The sequence below is a fragment of the Saccoglossus kowalevskii genome, chromosome 6 (genome assembly GCF_978046115.1).
Source record: "Saccoglossus kowalevskii chromosome 6, keSacKowa6.1, whole genome shotgun sequence".
Classification (NCBI taxonomy): Eukaryota; Metazoa; Hemichordata; class Enteropneusta; family Harrimaniidae; genus Saccoglossus; species Saccoglossus kowalevskii.
Window position 1 is genome coordinate 30,902,248 of NC_140646.1, and position 22,516 is coordinate 30,924,763.

At 34.6% G+C, this 22,516-nt stretch overlaps 3 protein-coding genes and 1 non-coding gene across 5 annotated transcripts; all 4 read left to right on the top strand.

Moving 5' to 3' along the window:
• Window positions 1-216: 216 nt before the first annotated feature.
• Window positions 217-4,194, top strand: LOC100376495 (26S proteasome non-ATPase regulatory subunit 7-like). Its single transcript, XM_002741445.4, has 6 exons — window positions 217-521; window positions 1,485-1,577; window positions 2,081-2,178; window positions 2,563-2,643; window positions 3,068-3,159; window positions 3,465-4,194. Exons 1-6 carry the CDS (start codon window positions 350-352, stop codon window positions 3,913-3,915), a joined length of 987 nt encoding a protein of 328 aa, XP_002741491.1. The 5' UTR covers window positions 217-349; the 3' UTR covers window positions 3,916-4,194.
• Window positions 4,195-6,317: 2,123 nt separating this feature from the next.
• Window positions 6,318-11,988, top strand: LOC100376950 (protein-L-histidine N-pros-methyltransferase-like). 2 transcript variants are annotated; one of them, XM_085500357.1, is made up of 5 exons: window positions 6,318-6,516; window positions 7,137-7,327; window positions 8,357-8,566; window positions 9,566-9,750; window positions 11,497-11,988. In XM_085500357.1, exons 1-5 carry the CDS (start codon window positions 6,427-6,429, stop codon window positions 11,745-11,747), a joined length of 927 nt encoding a protein of 308 aa, XP_085356483.1. In that variant the 5' UTR covers window positions 6,318-6,426; the 3' UTR covers window positions 11,748-11,988. The 2 variants fall into 2 exon arrangements, with proteins under 2 accessions (XP_085356483.1, XP_085356484.1); XM_085500358.1 differs by lacking the exon at window positions 7,137-7,327.
• Window positions 11,989-16,390: 4,402 nt separating this feature from the next.
• LOC144342906 (uncharacterized) lies at window positions 16,391-22,047 on the top strand. Its single transcript, XM_078005769.2, has 5 exons — window positions 16,391-16,574; window positions 17,569-17,694; window positions 18,564-18,745; window positions 19,194-19,370; window positions 21,919-22,047. The coding sequence occupies exons 1-5, from the start codon at window positions 16,391-16,393 to the stop codon at window positions 22,045-22,047; spliced, it is 798 nt and encodes a 265-aa protein (XP_077861895.2).
• TRNAD-GUC (transfer RNA aspartic acid (anticodon GUC)) lies at window positions 21,526-21,597 on the top strand. The gene has a single exon. It is a non-coding gene; the product is annotated as a tRNA-Asp (tRNA).
• Window positions 22,048-22,516: the final 469 nt, after the last annotated feature.

Consider the following 22,516-nt stretch of genomic DNA (forward strand, 5'->3'; position numbering starts at 1 on the left):
AGTTTCATAATAATTTGGTAAATTGAAAATATTCTCGAAATCTTTCAAATTTCGCTCTAAAATGATTTCAACTGTTTGTCTGAACTATGTGGGTATCTATTGTACGCTTGTGTAACTATTAAGGAAACACTAATTAATTGCGTAGTGATATTTTCTTTAAAAACGTGGTGAACAGTTTCAACGCAGGCGCAGTTACAGAAAATCCGCCATTTTGATTTTGGCTGCAGAAAGCGTGATTTGGCGATTTTGCCGGCGGATTTGGGTTTGTGAAATCCATGAGTTAAAGACGTGAACCAAAAGGCGATCTAGTAATCGATTTTATGCCAGTTTACACAGCAGAGTAATTGGAATGTCTCTGCCAAGTACTCCGATAAAAAAGGTGGTGGTACACCCTCTGGTTTTGCTCAGTGTTGTGGACCACTTCAACCGAATGGGCAAAGTTGGAAACCAGAAGAGAGTTGTTGGTGTGTTACTTGGTGCACTCAGGAAAGATGTACTTGACATATCAAATAGTTTTGCAGGTGAGTGAATTGATTTTATTCTCATAATTTGTTTACTATCACATTAGCACTGTTAGCTTTTATATTGTAAATATTCACTCAGTACAACACTGGTATTCAAATATTACCTGACCAAAAGATATTTCTTGATGATGAGACCATGATCATCAACCACTTGGCACTAGTTATAAAAGGAAATAATTCTTAGACAAGGAAATTTAAGCAACTTATTTAACTATTATGTTTACAAATATTTATAATTATACAACTTAGTACTCTCAGCGCAACAAAGGCATTCGCTACATCTATAAATATTTAAAAGTTTCACACTTTAAACTGAAACTAGAGGTTTCTGTTGGACAGTTGAATAACATTGGAACGTTTACAGATGACGTTGTGCACTGTGCTCGTTGATTGACCAGTTTGATTCAACCGCCATTGAAATGTTTATAAAGAAGGAGGAATGTCTTTGATGTGCCAAGAACATCTTACATGGAATTTGCAGTCCATTTATATGTATAATAAGATGACCCTGTATTCAGTGCCCAAAGTTTATAAAATAGTCTTAAGACTACGATAATTTTGATCAACAAGCTGCAACTTTTGTTGTGTGTATCATGGCTATAACATGAAGGAATGATACAGGGAATATCAAAGGGCAGAACGGCAAGTTCATTGGGCATTAGGGCAAATGTCTTCAATGCCTCTGTAGAGTTCAAACCTTGCAATGTCATCAAATATGCAGTGTCCAATCTTCGACCAAGCTGTGTGCTGTCAGTGCATTCATCTATATTTGCTGCAAAATCATCTGTATTTGTCTCATGGCACACACAGATTGTAAAACCATTGTATCTACATCTGTTCTTTTAAGAGTTACAGCAGTCATACCATCTTTTGATTTTACCAACTTCTATCAGAAATGTGCCTCGTACTTTCAAGTACCATCACAGTGTTATATTAAATTGTATTCATGTTCATCCACAGTTCCCTTCGATGAAGATGAAAAAGACAATGCAGTATATTTTCTAGACCATGACTACTTGGAAAACATGTCTGGGATGTTCAAGAAAGTCAATGGTAAATATTTTTGTTTTCTATACTTACTTTATTTAGTATACTATACTAAACTTTTGAAGCAAACAAAAACAGCAAACCTTGAAAATGTATTTTGTGTAATATTTCAGTGGCTAAAGCACTAAATGACTGAACTTTACTTGTATTATGCCAGTAATTACTTTCCCAGAAATTAGTACCAGGTATGCCCTTTTCAGCTATGTGGTGTATTTCATAGTTATTTCACTACTTTTTATCATAGGTGTCTTTCAATATTTTACTTGGTGGAAGTGTTATGTCTCGGCTTTCTCTATATTTTTACTGATTTTTTAGGAGACTTTCACTAAATTTTAAGAAAAAAGTTTCAAATTACTGCATTTTACAACTGACGGGAAATACTTGGGATACACATTTTTGTACATTAAACTCAGTATATGAAGCTGCGTTACTAAAATTATTTTTTAGAAACTCTTAAATGGTTAATATTTTCAAGTTTTGCTATAACATTTTTTTTTTTTTTTTTTTAGCTCGTGAAAAGATTGTTGGATGGTATCATACTGGTCCCAAGTTGCATAGAAATGATATTGCAATCAATGAAATTATTCGGGGTTATTGTCCAAATTCTGTAAGTACATAACACAAGTGTTGCTGAAAGTATTTTCATAGTATGATCTCATCTAGTAGAAATTAAAAAAACAATTTTAACCCACTGTAGTGTCTTATTATTTTTTAATAACAGTAATGTTTCTCAGATCAGAGAAAATAATTTTAGCACTGAATATATGACATTTTTAATTCCATTCCATCTACATGTACGTGTACTTGCATGGTGAAAATATTTGGCCTGCTATATATATATTTATATGAATCCTGAATTTGCAGTGTCATTTCGATAAATGTGAATTTCTCTCCCATAATGTATTTCACCGTAATTGTAGACCTTATAGTACATGATATATAAGACTCAGTTTGTGGTGAGAATTAAAGCACTTTGTATTATTTCTTTCAGGTTCTAGCTATTATTGATGCAAAACCCAAAGATTTAGGTTTACCAACAGAAGCATATGTGGCTGTAGAGGAAGTGCATGATGTAAGTCATTAAAACAAGCTACATTGCCAGCAGAATTCTCTCATTTTTTCTTCTTCAAATTTTCTCACCAAGGAATGAAATTAGGCAATCTATTTTGTTCCTGGTTTTCTGAAATGAAATCAAAATATTTTGTTAGCAGGACATGTTATATTGCATCTCATTTAATGAATCATACATTGATTGGTGTATAAATTACCCATCATTTCATGACATTTAGCACTTTTACTTGTTCACTATAAAGACTACATGTTCAAACTAATTGAAGGTGGTATGTAAACCTGGTCACAAATTACATCACAGCAACATTTAAGTTTTTTACATTTTGCTTGTTCGTCAAGATTGGAATCTTGTCAGATGTCATGCTAGTTTTTTTATAAATTGTAGGGTTAAATTTATTCATATATTGTTTGTTTGCTGACACTAGGATGGTACGCCTACTTCCAAAACCTTTGAACACATCCCTAGTGAAATGGGAGCTGAAGAAGCTGAAGAAGTTGGTGTTGAACATCTTCTAAGGTGAGTTGAGTTCTAGTTTGCTCTTTTCTCTGGAAGTAAGTTTTTTTAATAGTTTGCCTGTTCCCATAGTCTATGTGGATAGTATTAATGTTACTAACTAGCAAAATTGCAGAAACAAATATGGCACTACACATATATTTTTCTGAGTAAAAGGTTTCATTGAGTTTTTAAAAAAGGGGTAGCCAAACTTGTGTTTAAAATCATTGAAACATTAACATTTGGGACATACTTCTCTGAACACCGATGAAAGTTAAATTTTAAAATGCATCTTTAATCAAATATTAAATTTAAAATATTATTTACAGGGACATTAAAGACACAACTGTTGGAACACTATCTCAACGCATCACCAACCAGCTGATGGGCCTGAAAGGCCTTCATGCTCACATTCAAGACATCCACCAATACCTAGAACAGGTGGCACAAGGAAAGCTGCCAGTTAATCACCAGATCATTTACCAACTACAGGACATTTTTAACCTTCTTCCTGATGTGAATTTCTCTGAATTCGTCAAAGCTTTCTTAGTTAAAACAAACGACCAGATGCTAGTGGTGTATTTAGCGGCTCTGATACGATCTATAATCGCCCTGCACAACTTGATCAACAACAAGATTCAGAACAGAGATGCGGAGAAACAGGAAGGACAAAAGAAACCAGATGACAAAGACAAGGACAAAGATAAAAAGGATAAGAAAGATGACAAAGATAAAAAGGACAAAAAAGAGAAAGAAAAATCAACAGCTTCTAAGAAGTGAAAAGGGAACTGCTTGATTGTACAAATTATTTGTATTTTGTACTATCAATGATTGAATGATTATCGTTACTGAAATATAGCCACCAAAACAGAACAATACACATAAACTCATGTGATGTGGGACTCATTGTACCTTGCAATGCATCTATTATTTTCCCACTGTCTTGTAGTTTATAATTTGGTGTACTCGTCGATGGTCATGCTTGTAATGCCTGCTGTCAATTCCTAATAAAGCTTTTTGTTTATAAAGTTGAATAAATGTTTTTTTTTAATCATCTAAGATATACGAGTACTTCCAAAAAAATCAGAAATTCCAAGAAATTGTGGGATTAATGATATATAAGGTATGAATGGATCACACTCTGCAGTAAATTCATTCTGTTGTATGTCATTGTGGACATGTCACCTGCAGAAATTGTAGAATACAGTATGTGCGTGGCATGACGTATTTAAATTATTTCTAAGTGTAAATATGTCTCGACTGTAAACAGTATCGGTAATCAGCAATATTTTGAAGCAAAGTGTGTGGTAATTTTTTTAATTTTACAACATCCAGCAATTTCAATGACAAAACTTGTGGTTTTCACTAATAAAGCCTCTGTTATTACTAGGTCATTAATGCAATTTCAAATATAGTAGGGCAATATTTATGTTGAGCATGTTTAAATATTTTATAAAAACAATAGTTGCAGTTTATTGTAATATAAAAATTGCAGTGATCAGTGAAAAGATAATGCTTCGCAAATTACATGAAGTATAGGCAAGTCCTGCGTTTACGTGCATTTGTTTTTTCACTATTTTGTTTTTGCAATGAATCGTGCACTACAGTTTCTATTCTGGCACTATGTCAAACAACAAATATTGGAGGCATTTCCTTTTAATCAGTGGTATAGCCTTAATGAACACTCTAAAGTTGATGCAAGGCAAAATGGTCTGACCATCATCAGGGGGAGATTGTGGGTTTGACCCTCGGTCTACTTCAGTGCAAATAAAAGTAAATTCTGCTCACTCACCAGGCTCACAGAATTCACATTCAGGAGAATGATTTTCTTTCAGCAGGGACGTAAAGCTGTCTGCCCTGTATCATATTAATACTGCCTAAAGAAAAAAAACTTGGGATATAAATTATGTCTCAAATTTTAATTATAGTGATGAACAACTTGAAAATTATAAAAAAAAATATGGTTTTGCTCTGTTGTCTGAAGAAGTCAACCGATAGCAGCGTGTGCAGTGTTCTTTATGACAGTGAGCTTATGAGGAGTCGATTACTTCCCGTCTCAGAATGTTGATTTTATTTGTTTTCCTGTTATTTTTTTGACAATATATTCATTGTTAGTATTCTAAAAAAATGTAAGATTAATCAAAAGCGCTGAAAGGGCAGTTATCGTTGAGTAGCGAATCTTCGAATTTCACGTAAACAAACAACTTGCGCTGTACCTCAGACCATGGAGCTAAAAAAAAGATCTTTGTCTGAGGCTCTACGTAACCCTGCGTGCAGTGCTGTGTGTACGGGGACGCGTTCGGTTGATAGACCACAGCCCTGCGTACCTCCATAGACAAAGTCCGGGAGCGCACCGTAATTGGTGCGCAAGTTAAAAATAAGTAGTTTCCCAGCCGAAATCGGTTGAAATGACGATAGTTATCCGTAACAACCATTACAAAGTTATCTGAAACTGAAATGTCTTTAAAAAGCGACTAGTAAAGACGGACAAAATGTAAACGCGTCGGTACCGGAGAAATTATTATATTTTTAATTTCATTCACGCAAGAGAATGTGTTTGTTTTTAGGGCAAAGTAGCCGATTTCATCCACAATTGGACTCCGAACTGGGAGTTCTGGATATATCTGGTGATCGATCATCATTTTTGGTACCTGGGCATGTTATTTCATTAAAAAAGTTGTATTTTTCAAAGTCCCGGACTTTGTCTATGGAAGTTCGCAGGGCTGTGGTGGGGACATCTATCAACCGAACGCGTCCCCGTATACACAGCACTGTACGCAGGGCTAAGGCTGTACTAGCTGTAGTTCTGTAGCTCGCTTGGTTTCGCTGTCGGTTATTTTGTTCGTCGTGGTGTTAACGCGAAACTAACACCACGACGAACAAAATAACCGACAGCGAAACCAAGCGAGCTACAGAACTGCAGCTAAGGCTGTACGGAACAGAACGAGCGCGGTGACCACCGTACTTTAATTGTTCCATTACCCAATCTAATATGCCATTCCTCGTAGGAAGAATTATCGACAATGATAATATGAAATTATTAGTATTTAAAATACTTCTACAGTTCGTGTTCATGCTCATGGTCATGCTCATTTTCGATAACCCGGAGGTAGCAGAAGGAATATCCCCTGAATGTGACGTCACTATACCCACAATTCCCGGAAAGGGGTTTCCTCCATTGTTGACGTCGACCCAGCAAGATAGGTCGAGAACCAGCGACATATTTCTTTCTGGCTTGACCCGAACACACCTAAGACAAGTGCTTCTGCTTCACCAAATATACAAAATACAATGTCCGGGATGTATATAAGAAACCCTCTTATGAGGTCGCTCTATTGGAAAGCGGTGAATGACCAGCGACAGACGGTCGATACGTCCAAAGTAAGTTTTCATTCTTTCTGACTCTGCTCCAAACTCAGGATTACGTTTCAATGTCACATATGTTCAATTTATAAATATGAACTCATTACTATAATACAAGAGTTTGAGACTAAACACGTATATTCATCATATGCAGTATGTTTCCGTTACGAGGATGATCCTCACATTTTAGTCCGTGCTGAGATGCAAGAACTACAAATGAGAAGGACGTCTATGACTGTGTGTTGTTTCCCCACTTGGTATTGCTGATTTGTTTTAGCGCAGTCGTATTAATTAAACTTGTCGTTTTTACTGTTTTTTTTTATTCACAATTTTTTATTATTTTACGTGGTTACGAATTTGTGCTGTCTCTCTATCACATAGAGACTGTGTTTTTGGTAGTTTTATCATGAATCATTTTTGTTTTAGTTCAATAATAAAGTTTTTGTTCAATGAATTATTAATTAATTTTGATGATCTTGAAGATGATCACCACTGTTGCTAGAGTATTAACGGCTATTGAAATTGTCTCTGACATTGATAAGTAAAAAGTGCAGCAGTGTAGATAATTTTTTTCACTTTTGTTTCACACATGTTCTTGTATGGATGTTAATACCTTCCCCTCCATCTGTCCTCTGCAGTGGTATGATTGTACTTTAAGCAGTTTTCCAGAGTCTCTACAAGGTGTTTTTCTCCAGTGCCACAAAGATGAAGAGACAGAAGAATTTTTGACGAACTGTTATGATAAATCTGATTGGATATTGACCCAGTTTGCACACGTTTTTTTAAAGATGTTCTTGTCTGTTTTCATGACCAGGACATCTGTCAATGGGTACGTCTTACAGAGAGAGAGATCTGTTGTTTTGTCCCACATGCAGTTCACCCCAATATTCTTTCATTGGCAAGAGTTCCTTCATAACTCTAATTCTAACTCTGTCTCTCCAGTGCCCCCCCCCCCCCATTTTAAATGTATATGCTCCACTTCAGGACATGTATGGTAATCTGGAGGAGCATATGAATAAATGAAGTTTATTTCACTATAAAACAAATATATAGATAATAATATACAATTAAATTTGATATATAAACAAATGAGTAAATAAAATTATGTAAATAAGTGTATAATTTGAATTTTAAATATATATATTTTTAGATATACAATTACATTAAGATATACAATTACATTAAGATATACAATTACATTAAGGGACTGGAGTGTTAGAATTAGGGTTTGAGTTAAGGAGAGGGGGGCTTATGGAACTCTTTTCGTTTTGTTTCAAAAAAACCTCTCATCCTTAAAGTTTATGTCACTGTTTGATTTGAGGTGTTGTGAGTGGATTGTCAGATCACCAACACCAGTGATGTGCAATTAGCTGATATTTTATCGATCTTAATACATTCCCCAAAATAAGCAATCAATAGACCATTCTCCATTCACTGCGGGATTCTGTGTTATGCATAAAATCGAACATGAAAACAAAACAAAGGTCATAGCATTGTAGTGGTGTCAAATCATCGCATGGGATTCGACAAACGCAAAACTATTTTTATGTTATAATGATGATGGTAAATTTTGATGAAGTAAAGATATCTCAATGCGTCTCTGAAAGATAGAATTATCGACATTAAACTATAGAAAAAGGAGAAACTCAAGATCAAACTCAAATCATTTGATTTTTGTGCTCTAACTGGTTCTTTCACACATTACGTAAGGTCTTGCAGTGAACGGAAAATCACCTATTTAATTAACAGCCTTGTCCTATATGTATATGATGTTTATACTATTAGTAATTCATGTGTATTTGCAGATTTTTGAATACCAGTAATGATGATTCTCGATTGCTTCCCACGCTTTTTTCAGTGTCTTAGGAAGAGGATCCATGTTTGTTTTTTCCAATACTCAGTTCCGGGAGCTGATGCAGATTCCTGCTGATTGGACGACAAATAAACTTTTAGATCTTGGCGCTGGTGATGGATTAGTAACAAAGCAAATAGAAAAACATTTTACTGAGGTGTTTGCAACAGAAGTCTCGTCATCAATGAGATGGAGACTACAGAATCATGGATACAAGTAAGTGGCAGATCATTTAAATTCAGGGTGAGGGTCAGATTTTACTAGGCTAATTCAATCTAGGGTGAGTGTACAAGATTGCAAAATTGTGCATGTAAGGCCAAAAAAGGGAAAAAGTGTGACACTTGTCTGTTCAGATTTTTTTCTAAACTTGACACACACAGGTGACTTTTTATTTTTATTCTAAAATTTACATTAAGTTAAAAACTAATTAATTATTATAAATTAATTATGATATTTAATTATAACTAATAATAAGATGCCGGGCATGAACTTTGGTTTTCTGGAAATACTCACTTTCAAGGCAAAAAATTTTCTTAGACTGATTGAGTTTGTGAAGGAAATATCTGACTACACTACTTGTTGTAACAAACTTTTTGTAGGACATACAAATAGATTGTTATAATGATGTATTCACTATAAAGCCATGAACATGTAAAAATATGACTGATGGATTTCTTTAAAGCACATCTGGCATCATGCATTTCAATTTCATGTAAATAAACAATGTATTTTAGATACATTGTATACTGTAAAATACTTTATTTTAGCTGAAATAAATTTTCGCTGAAAAGAAATTTTTCGTGTTTCGTATGGAATTTATTTTCACTGATTTTTGACGAGTTGAATGTAAAATATAGGAAAAAAAGTATATTCGCTGGTTTTTATTTTCACTGGATCATTCCTTCAGTGAAAATTAGTTCCAAGCGAAAATAAAGCATTTTACGGTACATCGCATAAGACCTATAATCAAACAAGATCAGTGTTACTGTAACCTTTATCCTGCCAGCCCTAGGCACAGCCCTAGGCACAGCCCCAGCCCCATGTACTTTGACATTGACTTGACACGATAAGAGTTAAAGAAATCTAAAGCATAAAAATTTAGTTTTTTTTGTGTGAAATGTATAATTATCCCTATTCCAGATAATAATTACTTTATTTTCACAGTTGAAACTTATTAACTTTGAGAATATTATAAATTCTGTTTTCCATTTGCAGAATTTTGGAAATTGATGAATGGGCTGACGGAAAACGGCACTATGATGTTATAAGCTGTTTAAATCTCTTGGATCGGTGTGATAAACCACTAACACTACTACACGATATTAAAAAATCATTAGTTCCTGTCACAGGAAGGGCTATAGTTGCCATAGTGATACCTGTTAAGCCTTATGTTGAATCAGGTAAGTTTTCTTTCCATGGTAACTACATTGATTGGATTAGTTTGCTGACGGAATTAATTAAAATTTGTTAAAATCCACAAGAATTTATTAATGTCAGTTTACTATTTAATTACATGGTACTGTATTTACTCTATTAGAAGTGAATTCAATTTCGTAAATTACAGATGTGTTTCTACAGTCAAAATAAGTAATATTTTAGTGATTCAGTGCACAGCATAGATGCTCTAATCTGTGCATATTAATTTCTTCATTTGCAAATTAATTAGCCATTTTTATGCTTTTTCACCCTTTTCTCAAACTATTTAACAATGAAACAATGAAACCTGATACATAAATCATCTGCGATAATGCACAGTTTTGTATTGCAATCTTTGAATATTAATCACCTAATTTGTGTATTAATAAGCCAATTATCCCTGTTTTTGGCTTTTCCACCTATAACTCAACTTCTTATCAGATTTCAATAAAACTTGGTACAGAGGTGCTCTGGGTTAAGTTCAGTTCAGGGTTAAATTATGTGCTTACTAATTACCTAATTTGCATAAATTACCTAATATATAGGTGTTCTACTGATATCTTAAGGACCACTCATCAAATGTCAATGAAACTTGGCATATAGGTGCTTTCGGATAATCCCCAAATCTGATCACTTAAGGGTAGAACTCCATGTATATTAGGGACGACGTCAAAATACCGATGTCGAATAAAAAACTTAATTCATTTAGTTTTTTTCAACCACACCCCCCCCCACCCCCCCCACCCCCACTGAAACTTAATTGATAAATATTGATTATGGCATCAGACTAAATTCACCATTAAATACAAATTGATAATCAGACAGTAGTATGACATAGCAGTTGGTTGTCGGGTGGGTGTAAAAAGGCTTTACAAATGCACCTCATTTGACGCACATATTTACACTCGGACCAAACCATTTTCTCGTCTTGGATGTTTTTTTTGTTTTTCTGTTATTTCTGTCCATGATTGGATAGAAAAAAAAGAACTACAAATTTTTTTGACTTCATTAAATAATAAAATCGTTTTTGTAGGATGGAAACTTTTTGAGGTCAAAACCCCCCACCCCCAATTTAAAGCAAATAAGTTTTTTATCCAACATCGATCTTTTGACATTGTCCCTTAATTAACACCTTGTATAAATGGGTTTATGTGACCTCATTAATATGCATAAGTCTAATATCTTAAGCACTGTTGCAGATAAGGACATGTAACTAATGCTATAATAGAGGTATTTGACAAGACTGTATGACTAACTTATCAAATGACTATACATGATCATGTGACCTTATTAATATACATAACTTACATCTCAGACAAAGACAATTCTTTGGTCAAAAAAGCTTTCTTTGATTAATTTGATTAATTTTTGTTCCTACTTACCGGTAAATGTATTGTTTCATCACCATCAGAACTTGGTAAACGCTACAGGTACAAAAATAATGCATGAACATCAAATAAAAGCAAGTTATAAAACCGTTGCCGTTGAATAGTTTAGTGTTTAGAATTGTTATTACCATGATATACTGGTATCAGTAGCCATTATGTGGCCAAGGTAGGTCCATGACATTGCACGTAAAACGGATACATAATTTTATATTTCTGTAGTATATTTTGTGGTGTACTTGATGATGGTTCATTTTCTAATTACCGGTATACCAGCAATCATGACTCTGACATTGCACATTCATTTATTCACAATCTGATAACTACATACTTTGTTCATTGCAGGAACCAATGATAACAAACCTTCTGAGTATTTGCCTGTGAAAGGAAGGAGCTGGGAGGAACAAGTGCAGAGCCTGATTGAGGACGTGTTTACATCGGCTGGGTTTACTGTTTTGAAATTTACTCGTCTTCCATATCTATGTGAGGGGGACCTGCATGATCCATACTATGTCCTCAACGATGCGGTGTTCGTTCTTGCACCAATGTCTGAGTGTGAACAGAGAGTTTACGGAGAAGGTGAATGTATTGTGTGATCACCCCTGCTCTGAAAATGGTGCATTCTTTTACATATGCAAACTTTAAATCTCATGGATCTTCTTTAAACTTTATATATTGTGAGAAAAACAAGTGAAGTAATTATTTATGCACAAACACCAAAGTGAACAAACATCAATTGAACTTTCAAATTAGGAGAGCAGTGTTAGCAGTCTTGTAAAACGAAATGAAGATTATCAAAATAAACTCTTGTATGAGAAGAGCAGCATTTATCATGAATCACTGCTTTGAATAACTTTCATTATTTATATAAATATAACCACCAACTTCAACATTCAGGTATGAGCATTCAATGCTCTCCTAGTAATTTAAATCACAGAGGACTATGTGTGTGTGAAAATTCAATATCAACAACACTACCGTACTCAAAAGCCTGAGTGAAACCATATTGAGTGAAGGCTTATAACAATGTATATTAGAGAGTTTAATGCCAATGTGGATACTGCATGAAAATAAAATATATCACTCATGTGTACGACTCCAACTAGCTTACTAGTATACATGTACATTTCTAGTAACTGCTTTATGAATTAGACACGTGGACAAATAATAAATGCATTTTATGTTGCTTTCGATCTGTATAGAACATGTGCGTTGAGATGATTACTGCACCGTGACTCATATAAATTCATAAGCTCAGTGCATATAGCAGAAAAGTTAGTTTTTCGTTGACAAAGGAAGTAATTTAAATATTGTTTACCTTTTATTTTTTTAGAACGTGTATCTTTTCTGGTGCCTATTGCATTCATTATATTCTCAGAATGTGATTGCAACTATAGAGGGCGCACTTCATTGGATAGTACATGTATTACAAACTTGTCCTATTTTTTTTCCAATTTTAATCATCCTCAACTGTCCAAATAAATAATAATAATATTTACATTAAAACTCTTGATGTTTTTAATTTGTTATTTTTGGTCATAACTTTATGGTGACCATAATAAAAAAATGGCCAAAATTTACGGACGTCCATATTTATTTGGACAGAACTGAAATTACACTGTCAATGTATTACTAAATGCATTTTTATGGATTTGAAATTTGATGAATGTGTTTGATTCGATAAGCATACTGCCATGTATTTATATTAGTTTTTTATATGGAAGGAAATTATCACGAAATACTGCCATTGACTTCTAGATCCTAGTAGACGATATTATTACTTACCAACTATTATCCTTCAGTTTTAGTTCGAATCTATAGATCAAATGTAAAGACAATAAACATATGCAATGTGAGAATTATCATTATAAAATGACCTAACTTGTTAATTGCCATTTGTATTATGCATTCCTGGTTCTAGAAAAAGAATAATAGATAAAGATTTTTTACCGTTTATTACATGTGTGACATTCATACGTAATGTCTTCAGTATGTGTAAATTATTCATCTTCAAGAGAGAATATAATAACACTGTAATATTTGTGGAGTGGATGACCATTATCGACGCAGCCATGGAACCTTGTACACCGCATGAATGCGAAATAAACATCACAAAAATAATGTATCCAATTCAAAGTTCGCAAAGAGCGACAATTGTGGACAATGTGTTCTGACGAGAAATGTCTTGTCAACACGTATACGCCTGCCCCGTGATAATGAATCCGAATCTATTCGCCGTTTTATAGGTGGGTGATATGTTGTGGAAGACGTTTACGGCATGAACAAAGATTTTGGAAAATCATTTCAATGCCTGGTCGCTATAAATACGTCTGCATATGGAAATTCGTCGTTACGACCGATTTGTAATCTGTGTCTTGAACGTACTACGTGTATTTATGCTGAAATACCTCAGTCTGAGATGACAACCATTTCACGAATTGTCATTTCCCAAGAAGGGAAGGGATGTTAAAATCCATGTTATATATATATATGTAACCGAGGATTTCATGCAATGATAAGCATCGATGGACATTGGGGTATATCGATTACAGATTATGTAAATAGTAACATAAAATACTAGTACAAGCAAATCACAGCATGCCGAACGACATTCAGACAGACTTCACTGTGTTTGGTTTGGACACTGTTACTAAAAAAGAACCGTGGTTTGGACTCAGACTAGTTGTATTCAATGACTAGTCTGAGGTTTGGAGCACCGCGGAGGGCGAAACTCACGCGACATGGTCAATCACAGCATATAGTACAACAAAATAACAGAGAAAAGTAAACTGGTCTAAATGAAATAAGGAAGTAGAACGAATAACTAATGAAAAGCATCAACAAATGTATGTGTTGGAGTCTTGTACTAACGGCACAACAAACCCATTCCTTTTTTTTTTATTAATTTAACAATTTAAACTACTAAAGAAGTTTTTTTAAATAACGTCATTGGGCACAGTGCTCTCACTGACTGGCTGATTGGATACAAGTCATTGACAGTTTATAAACTTATTATAAATTTGATTTCGTGATTCTGTTATGTTTTCGAAAGCTAGGAAGAAATTTTGAATTGAATCAGTTAAAACCATTGTGATTAAACCTGAGTTTATAGCGCGGTGGTCGTCGCGCAGTGCGTGTTCGAAATTCATGTAAATAAACAATGTATTTTACACGTGTTGTATACGTCGCTATGAGTCCCATATCGAACAGGACGCGGCACGACGACTGCCGCCCTTTAAATGATGGTATGCAACAAGTGATGACCTACTTTCTCGAAGTTCACAGTCCAGTACGGAGGTCACTACGAGTTCATATTGAAAAATAATACTCTAAAAGCCTGCGAGCGAGAGTATTTACACAGCCAGAACGACACTAGCAGGCCGATGCTGAAAATACAATCAGTTGATTGACAGACCCATACACGATCCCGTTCAATTGCGAGTTAAAATCAAAGGTCAGTTTCGACCAAAGCCATAATCATCGGGTTATCATCAATGGACTTGCACGGCGCAGTGAACCAATCGGATCCCATCGCTAATACATACAGGTAATGTTCTCCCATTCCGTGAATACACGTATGTTATACGGACTCACGTCCCCGGTCACAGATATATGCAAACTTTACATGGTTTCTGACTGTTAACAATATTTGTTTATATATATATATATTGTTTACAGTTGTTGTGATTTATATGACCTAGCACTCAACATGTTCGCGTTATGTACATTTCTAATGAATATCTATATATGTATCTAATGCATTATCTCGGACAATGGTGTTTGTCTGTTTGTACGTGGATAATTTACTAAAATATAATTGGCGTTGAAAATGGATGTAAGTTGTTAAATGTGTTACGTTGATGTGCTTTGTAATATTTATGAATAGACATATACTTCATGTAAATACCAGAGGTGGGTGGTACACGTTGTTGAATCCACAATACAACCTTTGTGAGCAAACATTGAAGGGTCAACCATTTGAAGCTATGGGGATGGCCGGAAGATTTATTTGAAAACAAATTGCAAGGCAGATACATAGAGACAATTGCATGCAAAGTGTATGTGGGGAAAATATGTTGGCTCATTCATGAAAAAAAAAATGTACAGATAAGATAATGTGAAAAATAATGCACCGGTCATAGTCTTCCAGCTATCCCCCACGATTTAAAATGGTTGACCCCATTATCGACAAGCATTAAAGAGACATGCCGTATGCAGCGTATATTTGTGAATGGATTCAATCACAGTTCTTGAAGTAAGTGTTAGTCACGGGGCCAAGATCCCCATGTCAAGCCGCACTCTAAAGACTCTACAAAGAAGAAACGCCATTTGAGAATTCCCGTTATTTACCTTCAGATTAATTGAGTACGGGATTTGATATGTTGACATGAACGATAAACAAAATTGAGAGATGACAGAATGGAAAATATTTAACTTTTCATTTTATCAAGATGATAAATGAATCATTTGCACACTTTGAAATACAATAACAGTGCAACAAGTTATTTGTAGAATAATAAACATTTTTTGATGCGGAATTTATTTGTGCCACTTGCATCCTAATATGCGTTGGATGCAACACATCAGGCTGGTAGTTTTAAATGTTAGGGATGGACCGATGGAAAACATGCTAGGGGTGCGTTTTGAAAAAAAAATGTACCACTGTTACGGAGCCAGGATTATCGAAACTAAATTATTCTTTGAGTTGCATTCCCGGGATTAACAGATTAAATTTTTCATTTTTTTTTAACTATAAAGGGTCTACTTGTTTTATTTTGTTCAACACAGAAGCGCTTTCCGATAAATTGTAGGTAAAAAACATTTCGAATGTTTTTCAGAGTGTTGGTGTTATTGTGACGAGTTTCCGTGTATTGGTAGCACGAGGACCGTGACCATGACCGTGTTAGTTAGTTATTTTTAATGTATTCTACTACATCTTCGCCAGCAAAGATTCGCGTGTATTTGGTCATCGCCCCAACCGTCGCGAATCCGTGCGATTCTGACGATGTATCTTCTAGTAATTCTCGTATGACCGTAGCCACTTATTACACCTGATTGGAAAATTACGTACAGCCACAGACTGGTAGTTATTTGAGGGACACAACCACCAACCTGTTCGGTCTCTGGTCATTGAGTTTTTACAAATACATGTTTGAGAACGTTATATTTACATTTCAGTAAGGTCTCCTATTTTTTTCAATTCAGATTTTAAAAACAAGAAAAGTACTATGCCATCACAATGGTCGATGAGCCAACTGGAATGAAGTTGAAACTTTTTGTGGCGTTTGGATTTTACGAAAAGGTAAATCCTAGCGAGAGTGATTTGCAGATCTTCGAAACTGGATTTCGACATGCTGCCGACAACCTGAAAAAACACAAACAATTTATATCTGGAGTTCTGTGTAAGAATTTAGAGGCTAATGGTAAGGAAAATGTGTTTACTTTGAGTAATGACGGCATTACAACAGCACACTGAAATTCCGATCACGCTCCTGAGTAGTGATATTATCGTAAACCAATCGCTGTGATACACCAACAGTGTTTGTTTGACCATGGAAGGTACTAACATACCTTCCATGGTTTGACTGAGGAATGTCAAACAATCAAGTTCACGGTCTTGTTTTGAACACTCAAGTACAAATAAATCCTTAGATGAACTTTGATAAACTGACTGCCATAGACGGACACACCAGGCTAGCGTACTTTATAGGGATTTACAGTAAAAAAAAAAGATTGTTTACACTTCACATATGAAGTAAATTCCTAATTACATTTTATATTTTTATAATATATTTGATAAATTGTGTTTAAGAATCAAATTTGGAAATTGAGTACGAATTGCAACATTTAATGTGGAAAATGCTTTATACACTTACAAAAAATACGATCTTTGTACAAATAACGGACGAGTAAAATAGCTTATTACATTTTACACCTTGCCCATGTCCACGATTTTACGTTTTTTTATTTATTCAAATTACATTATTATGAAAATAAAAACAATTGATTACAGCTTACAAAAATACCCCTTGTATTCTCCGTAGAGGGGGCACTAATTTCTAGAAGGCGATAATGTGCATCATATTTTCGTCTTTTGTGTCATATTTTCTGCGATATTTGAGACTTAGCATTAGTCCATCTATTTCATCTGCTCTGGGGTCTCATTAAGTGAAAGATGTTCACAACAAAGCTCTAATTCCGGTATGTGTTTCATATGACAGGTCTTATTTACACATGGACGATGACGTTAACGGGCAAATCGCCCGGATGTAAGAGCTTTGTGCGTTACATTGATGTGATCTGAAATCATAATGATTGTAGTTCATATCATGCCATATTATAATCCCAAATGCCTCAATGCACTTTGTGGATTTCTCTCTTCTAACATGGTCATATAATATTATATTTACCTTGCAGGTAAATATGCATATCTAAACTATGCAGTGTTTAATACCTATGAGCAAAATGGTCTGTTTATCCACGACGAATTTTGGACTAACTTGGTCTTGGAGGGTCAAGGTCGTCACGTGATCAACCACCATTGTAAGTGTACAAATAACTAGGGAAAAGTAAACGGTGAACACAATTTCACAAGTTGATGATTTTTTTTTTAATTTCATAAAATGTTTAAGTTTATAAAATGCTTGTGAAAGCTTGGGATATTATCACGGTGATCTCGAAATTGGATTTATCAAGTATTTCAATATATTGTTTTTTATCCTATTGTCACCAAGTTGCATTGATGTTGTCATGACAACATCAATGCAACTTGGTGACACGCTTCAAAATATGCTGCAAAAATAGTAGATCGATAATAAGACAACTGTGAGACGATACGTCACGTCACGTGTTTGCCCAGTATTGTCTCACATGCAGGTGCGACCTCCGTCTGTCTGATGTATTTTAGTCATGGGTCTGTTATTGCAAGCATCTGATAACCCCATCCACGATATAATAGACACAACCCATTTCATTGATTTATTTCTGTGTGAAATATAATTGTAAATTAAGGGGTTGACCGATGTAATTTCTGATCGGGGAAGAAAACGGCATTTTCACTTAGTTTTGAGCTAATTAACTACACGACTAAACCTTGCAACACCGTTCGGTACATCGCATAATCCATCATGGAGGTAAAAAGAGACCTCCATGCAGTATGCTAGTCCCAAGACCCATTTTATTACACCGCGGCGGTTGCAAGTACAACGTTTCAGACACCGTATCACATTTGAACATACCTTCCGGTGTCTTAAATGATTTGGATGTCTCAGAATTAAACTAAAAATAAACTTGGTAGAATGTCTGCGGTTCGAGAATATATGTTGTGAATTCTGCAGTTTCTCGTATATCCGACTGTGGCGGTGATTTATTCTTTCAATATTGACATATACTTTGTATGCTTTACCTGGCAGCTGGTTTTGCCGAAAAGTTTCTCATTGCCAATACACACATCAAACCACTGCCGAAAATACCACAAACTGACAGAACTATCTACATGATTGTGTGCAACCAAATTGAAGAAAGCATTGACATTAAACAAGTTGAAAAAACATGGAAATCGTGGACTGGAACGGAATACATACACCGACAACAGGTAAATATATGTACGACATATTTCGAGTTGGAGTACATTGCCATTGCCGTATGCTGATCGATATATATTATTTTATTGTATATTAATGTTTTCACTTTTATTCTCCAAACATGTTACTGGGCATCGTCTTCTCTTACAATTTCGTACCACTCTCTCTCTCTTTGTGCAATGAATTATGGGAGAAAACAGCTGGAAGCTGAATAAATTAAAGTGAATATTTTGAAAATTGTTTACAATATTAAAATTCCCATCAATGCCGAAATTTCGAAATATGAGGAGATATTTTCACCATAGATCTCACATAAAAATATTTTTTTCTTCTCTTTCTATTTTCTATTGATAATCCTCGATTATCCCAGTTGTTCCCCATATACGTTCTGTATACCTCGTGTAACCATAATAATGAAAATATGGAGAAACTGACCTATAATCTTTGTTCTATTTTAAGGTTTGCCGTGAACTTGGTCTACGCTCAATCACATTTCATCTACGACTGTCAAAGAATGGAAAATACAACTACGTCACCAGATTTGAGTTTACGAATTTAGGGAATCAACTGGGCTGGGGATTCTCTTTTATGGACGATATTCGAGAACTTAAACTTCCCACAGGAATGACTTTGCATGTATCCCTCTATAAGCCTCACTATATTTATGCAAAATGATATCTGGTCGTGATATTCACTCTTGTACTTTTTATTATCCGCTATTGTTTTTGAGATAGATCATTTGCGGTGGCATTTTAGTTCGAGTACGTCACCCAGACCGCCATTTTGTTCTCACTGATTCGTAGCTGGTCACGTGAACAAAAGTCATCAAAACATATATCTATGACAATACGACTTGACAGATAAATATTTTATTTGATGTACATGTACTGCATCCAACCTATGTAATTCATGGATGTAAATATGGGCACCCACGAACTGACGAACATGCACGGCACGAAAGAACTCCGAACCCACCATTGGTGACGTATCGCATATATTTTAGAAAAGAAAAAGATGCAAAAATGTCACTTCATCGATACGATACTAGACGAATCTGGGAAAATAAAACATAAACGACAGTGGAATAAACAAAATGTTAACACGTTACAAAAGGTGCTCAGATAGGAACAGCATTGCATTGGTATGGTGAACTTTTTGTAATTTAGAGGCGATTCAATTATAATAGACAGAAGGTATGACATTTTCGAAATGCACATTGAAATTACACACACTCACACACTAAGTACGATAAGCAAAAACGTTGAATCAGCAATATAAAAGCAACACAACGCAGAGCATATCCAGTATGCTGTTACAGTGAATACTAAATCTAGTATAACATTGCAATATCAGCAGATAGTCTCTTTCCTGTGGCGTGATTGTCCTCAGTGTTTAAAAATACTGTATTCAATTCATGTATTCTGAATCACCGATATCGTGCATGACACGTGACGTACGTGTAGATTATGGTTTTATTTCTAATTGTAACAGCTCAAATAACTATATCATATTTGTTCTGCAAATCATGTATAAAAATGAGCAAATCATATGGAATTTAGTATTGTGTATTCCGTGTTATGTGCGTGTGGCGTCAATAAATATTGCAATATTTGTATTTTTCCATAAATGGTACGTGAGACGGGGTTGAAATGAATTATCGTAAGTTAACTTCATAGATTTTGATACCTATTAAACTGAACATGTATTTTTATTAACATGTTGTTAACGTGATATGATTTATCGTCAACTAAAACAAAATTAAATTTGTTTTTGTAAATATTGTATTATATTAAAAGAAAAAAATCTACAATTGACCTCACCTATTTTTTTCTCTTTTAAATGACAACCGTTTGCATGAAATTCGACGTTTTTATAGCTCAAACTTAGTCATTGGTTGAAATATACATCTAGGACATCATCATGCACAACACCTTACCTATACATCGCGCCCTCTAGAAGCGATCACTGTACTTGAGGGCGCGATTCATAGGAATGGTCCGTGATTTTTTCCAATATGTGCAATGCATTGTGGGATATAACATTCCATTTTATTTATTGGAAAAGTAATTATCACTAAAAACTCACTAAATTAAATGTCAATATTTAGAAATGTTTTTTTTTATGAATAAATGATATGAATTTTTCATGTCATGTCACCGAGCAAAATTCTTTTCGTATTGGTTAAGTGGAGAAAAATGCTGATTAATTTATTTTGAATATTGGGTAATTAATATATGATTGTTGTATGTTTGAACGTATTTTTTATGCGTGAAATACTAATAATATAAATTATTTAAAATCGTTGAATAAATAAATGCAGTGGCCTCAAGGGCTTGCACAATAAATGCGGACCATCTCCGAAAAGCACCGACCCTCTGTTATTTCTGTTCCATCCATTATACTATGTCCTTGCCGATAGACCTAAGTAATTCCGAGAGCAAGGGCGGTCTACTCCATCTACGTTGTATCGTGTATTCGTGTACATTTAAAATTAAATTAAATTCCTTACCTATCTTATCATATCCACTTTATTTTATTATACGAAGGTTGAGAATAAGTTAAAACGATGTAACATTTGTACAATGCACAGGATCGGGATATATTTTTTGCTGATATGGTCTTGTTAGAACTTTCCGTCACATTATTTCAGTATGTAATTTGAATAGGACATTGTTTCGGCGAAAAGCGTGAGTGTAGATTGATAGTATTTTGTTCTAGTATATTTTTCTACGCAAGGTGTGCATTTGTCTAATCTATGAATGGCATTAAAATACGCATGATGACAGCCACATCCTCGATAGTATAGTGGTAAGTATCTCCGCCTGTCACGCGGAAGACCGGGGTTCAATTCCCCGTCGGGGAGGTTTATTTTTTTCACTCAATGAATTCGTTTTGATATAAATTTTTATTTATAATCTGGAAATTTTCACAATTTCATTTGTAATACAACATTTTCTTTTCGAAATTTCACAACTGAAACTCTTCGCGATTTAAAATAATCGCAAACTTGAGCCTGCTTAGAAGGACAAGGTACGAATCCAAATACACATTCTTCGCCGTAGGCGGCAGTGTACTACAGGTTTCATTATTTTGTTATCTGCGATTCTCAATATCCAACAGCTAAAATAAATCCCAAGGAGCTAAACTGAAACTGTATTAGGTTTTTTTATTTATATTTCTTCAGTTTAATAATCTCCAAATTATTTCATCACCAGAAGAAATCTTTGAATTAAACTGCATTTTAGCGATAGATGAGGAGAAGAACACTGATAATATTTACTATAATCCTTATTGGAAGGATGTGCAAAACTGAAAATTAAATTTGCACCTGATATGTTTTTGTCAACATTGGGGATGACATACCAGATAATTAATGGATGTCTTTAACAATGGTGATAGTATGCATCTTTTTCTGGATACTATCATCTAAAAGTAAAATACTAATACTATTGCATGTAAACACTTTGGTCTCTTGATATTATCAGTATAATTGCATCCTTGTGTAATATTCTGTTATTACCTACCCGCATGCCCCTCATGATTTAAAAATGGGATATTTTTTTGAGCATCAACACTCTAGATCCAACTAGCGATTTTCAAATTAACAGGCTGTTTGAATACATGGTCACTATATTGAATGAGCTATTAAAGCAGGTGGTTTGTAGTAGAAAAAAAACAGCATTAGTACTTTATGTACATGAACTGAGTGCGATTTCCACAGGTCATTGGCCCATTGTCCCTCTACACAAGAGTTACACAACTCGCCAACACACAATCCATGA

Coding starts and splice junctions, on each gene's coding strand:
- LOC100376495 (XM_002741445.4), top strand. CDS start 350: ATGTCTCTGCCAAGTACTCCGATAAAAAAGGTGGTGGTACACCCTCTG. Junction 522..1,484: donor CATATCAAATAGTTTTGCAG/GTGAGTGAATTG, acceptor GTTCATCCACAG/TTCCCTTCGATGAAGATGAA. Junction 3,160..3,464: donor GGTGTTGAACATCTTCTAAG/GTGAGTTGAGTT, acceptor TATTATTTACAG/GGACATTAAAGACACAACTG.
- LOC100376950 (XM_085500357.1), top strand. CDS start 6,427: ATGTCCGGGATGTATATAAGAAACCCTCTTATGAGGTCGCTCTATTGG. Junction 6,517..7,136: donor AGACGGTCGATACGTCCAAA/GTAAGTTTTCAT, acceptor TGTCCTCTGCAG/TGGTATGATTGTACTTTAAG. Junction 7,328..8,356: donor ACCAGGACATCTGTCAATGG/GTACGTCTTACA, acceptor CGCTTTTTTCAG/TGTCTTAGGAAGAGGATCCA.
- LOC144342906 (XM_078005769.2), top strand. CDS start 16,391: ATGGTCGATGAGCCAACTGGAATGAAGTTGAAACTTTTTGTGGCGTTT. Junction 18,746..19,193: donor AATACATACACCGACAACAG/GTAAATATATGT, acceptor TTCTATTTTAAG/GTTTGCCGTGAACTTGGTCT. Junction 19,371..21,918: donor CCACAGGAATGACTTTGCAT/GTATCCCTCTAT, acceptor ATATTTCTTCAG/TTTAATAATCTCCAAATTAT.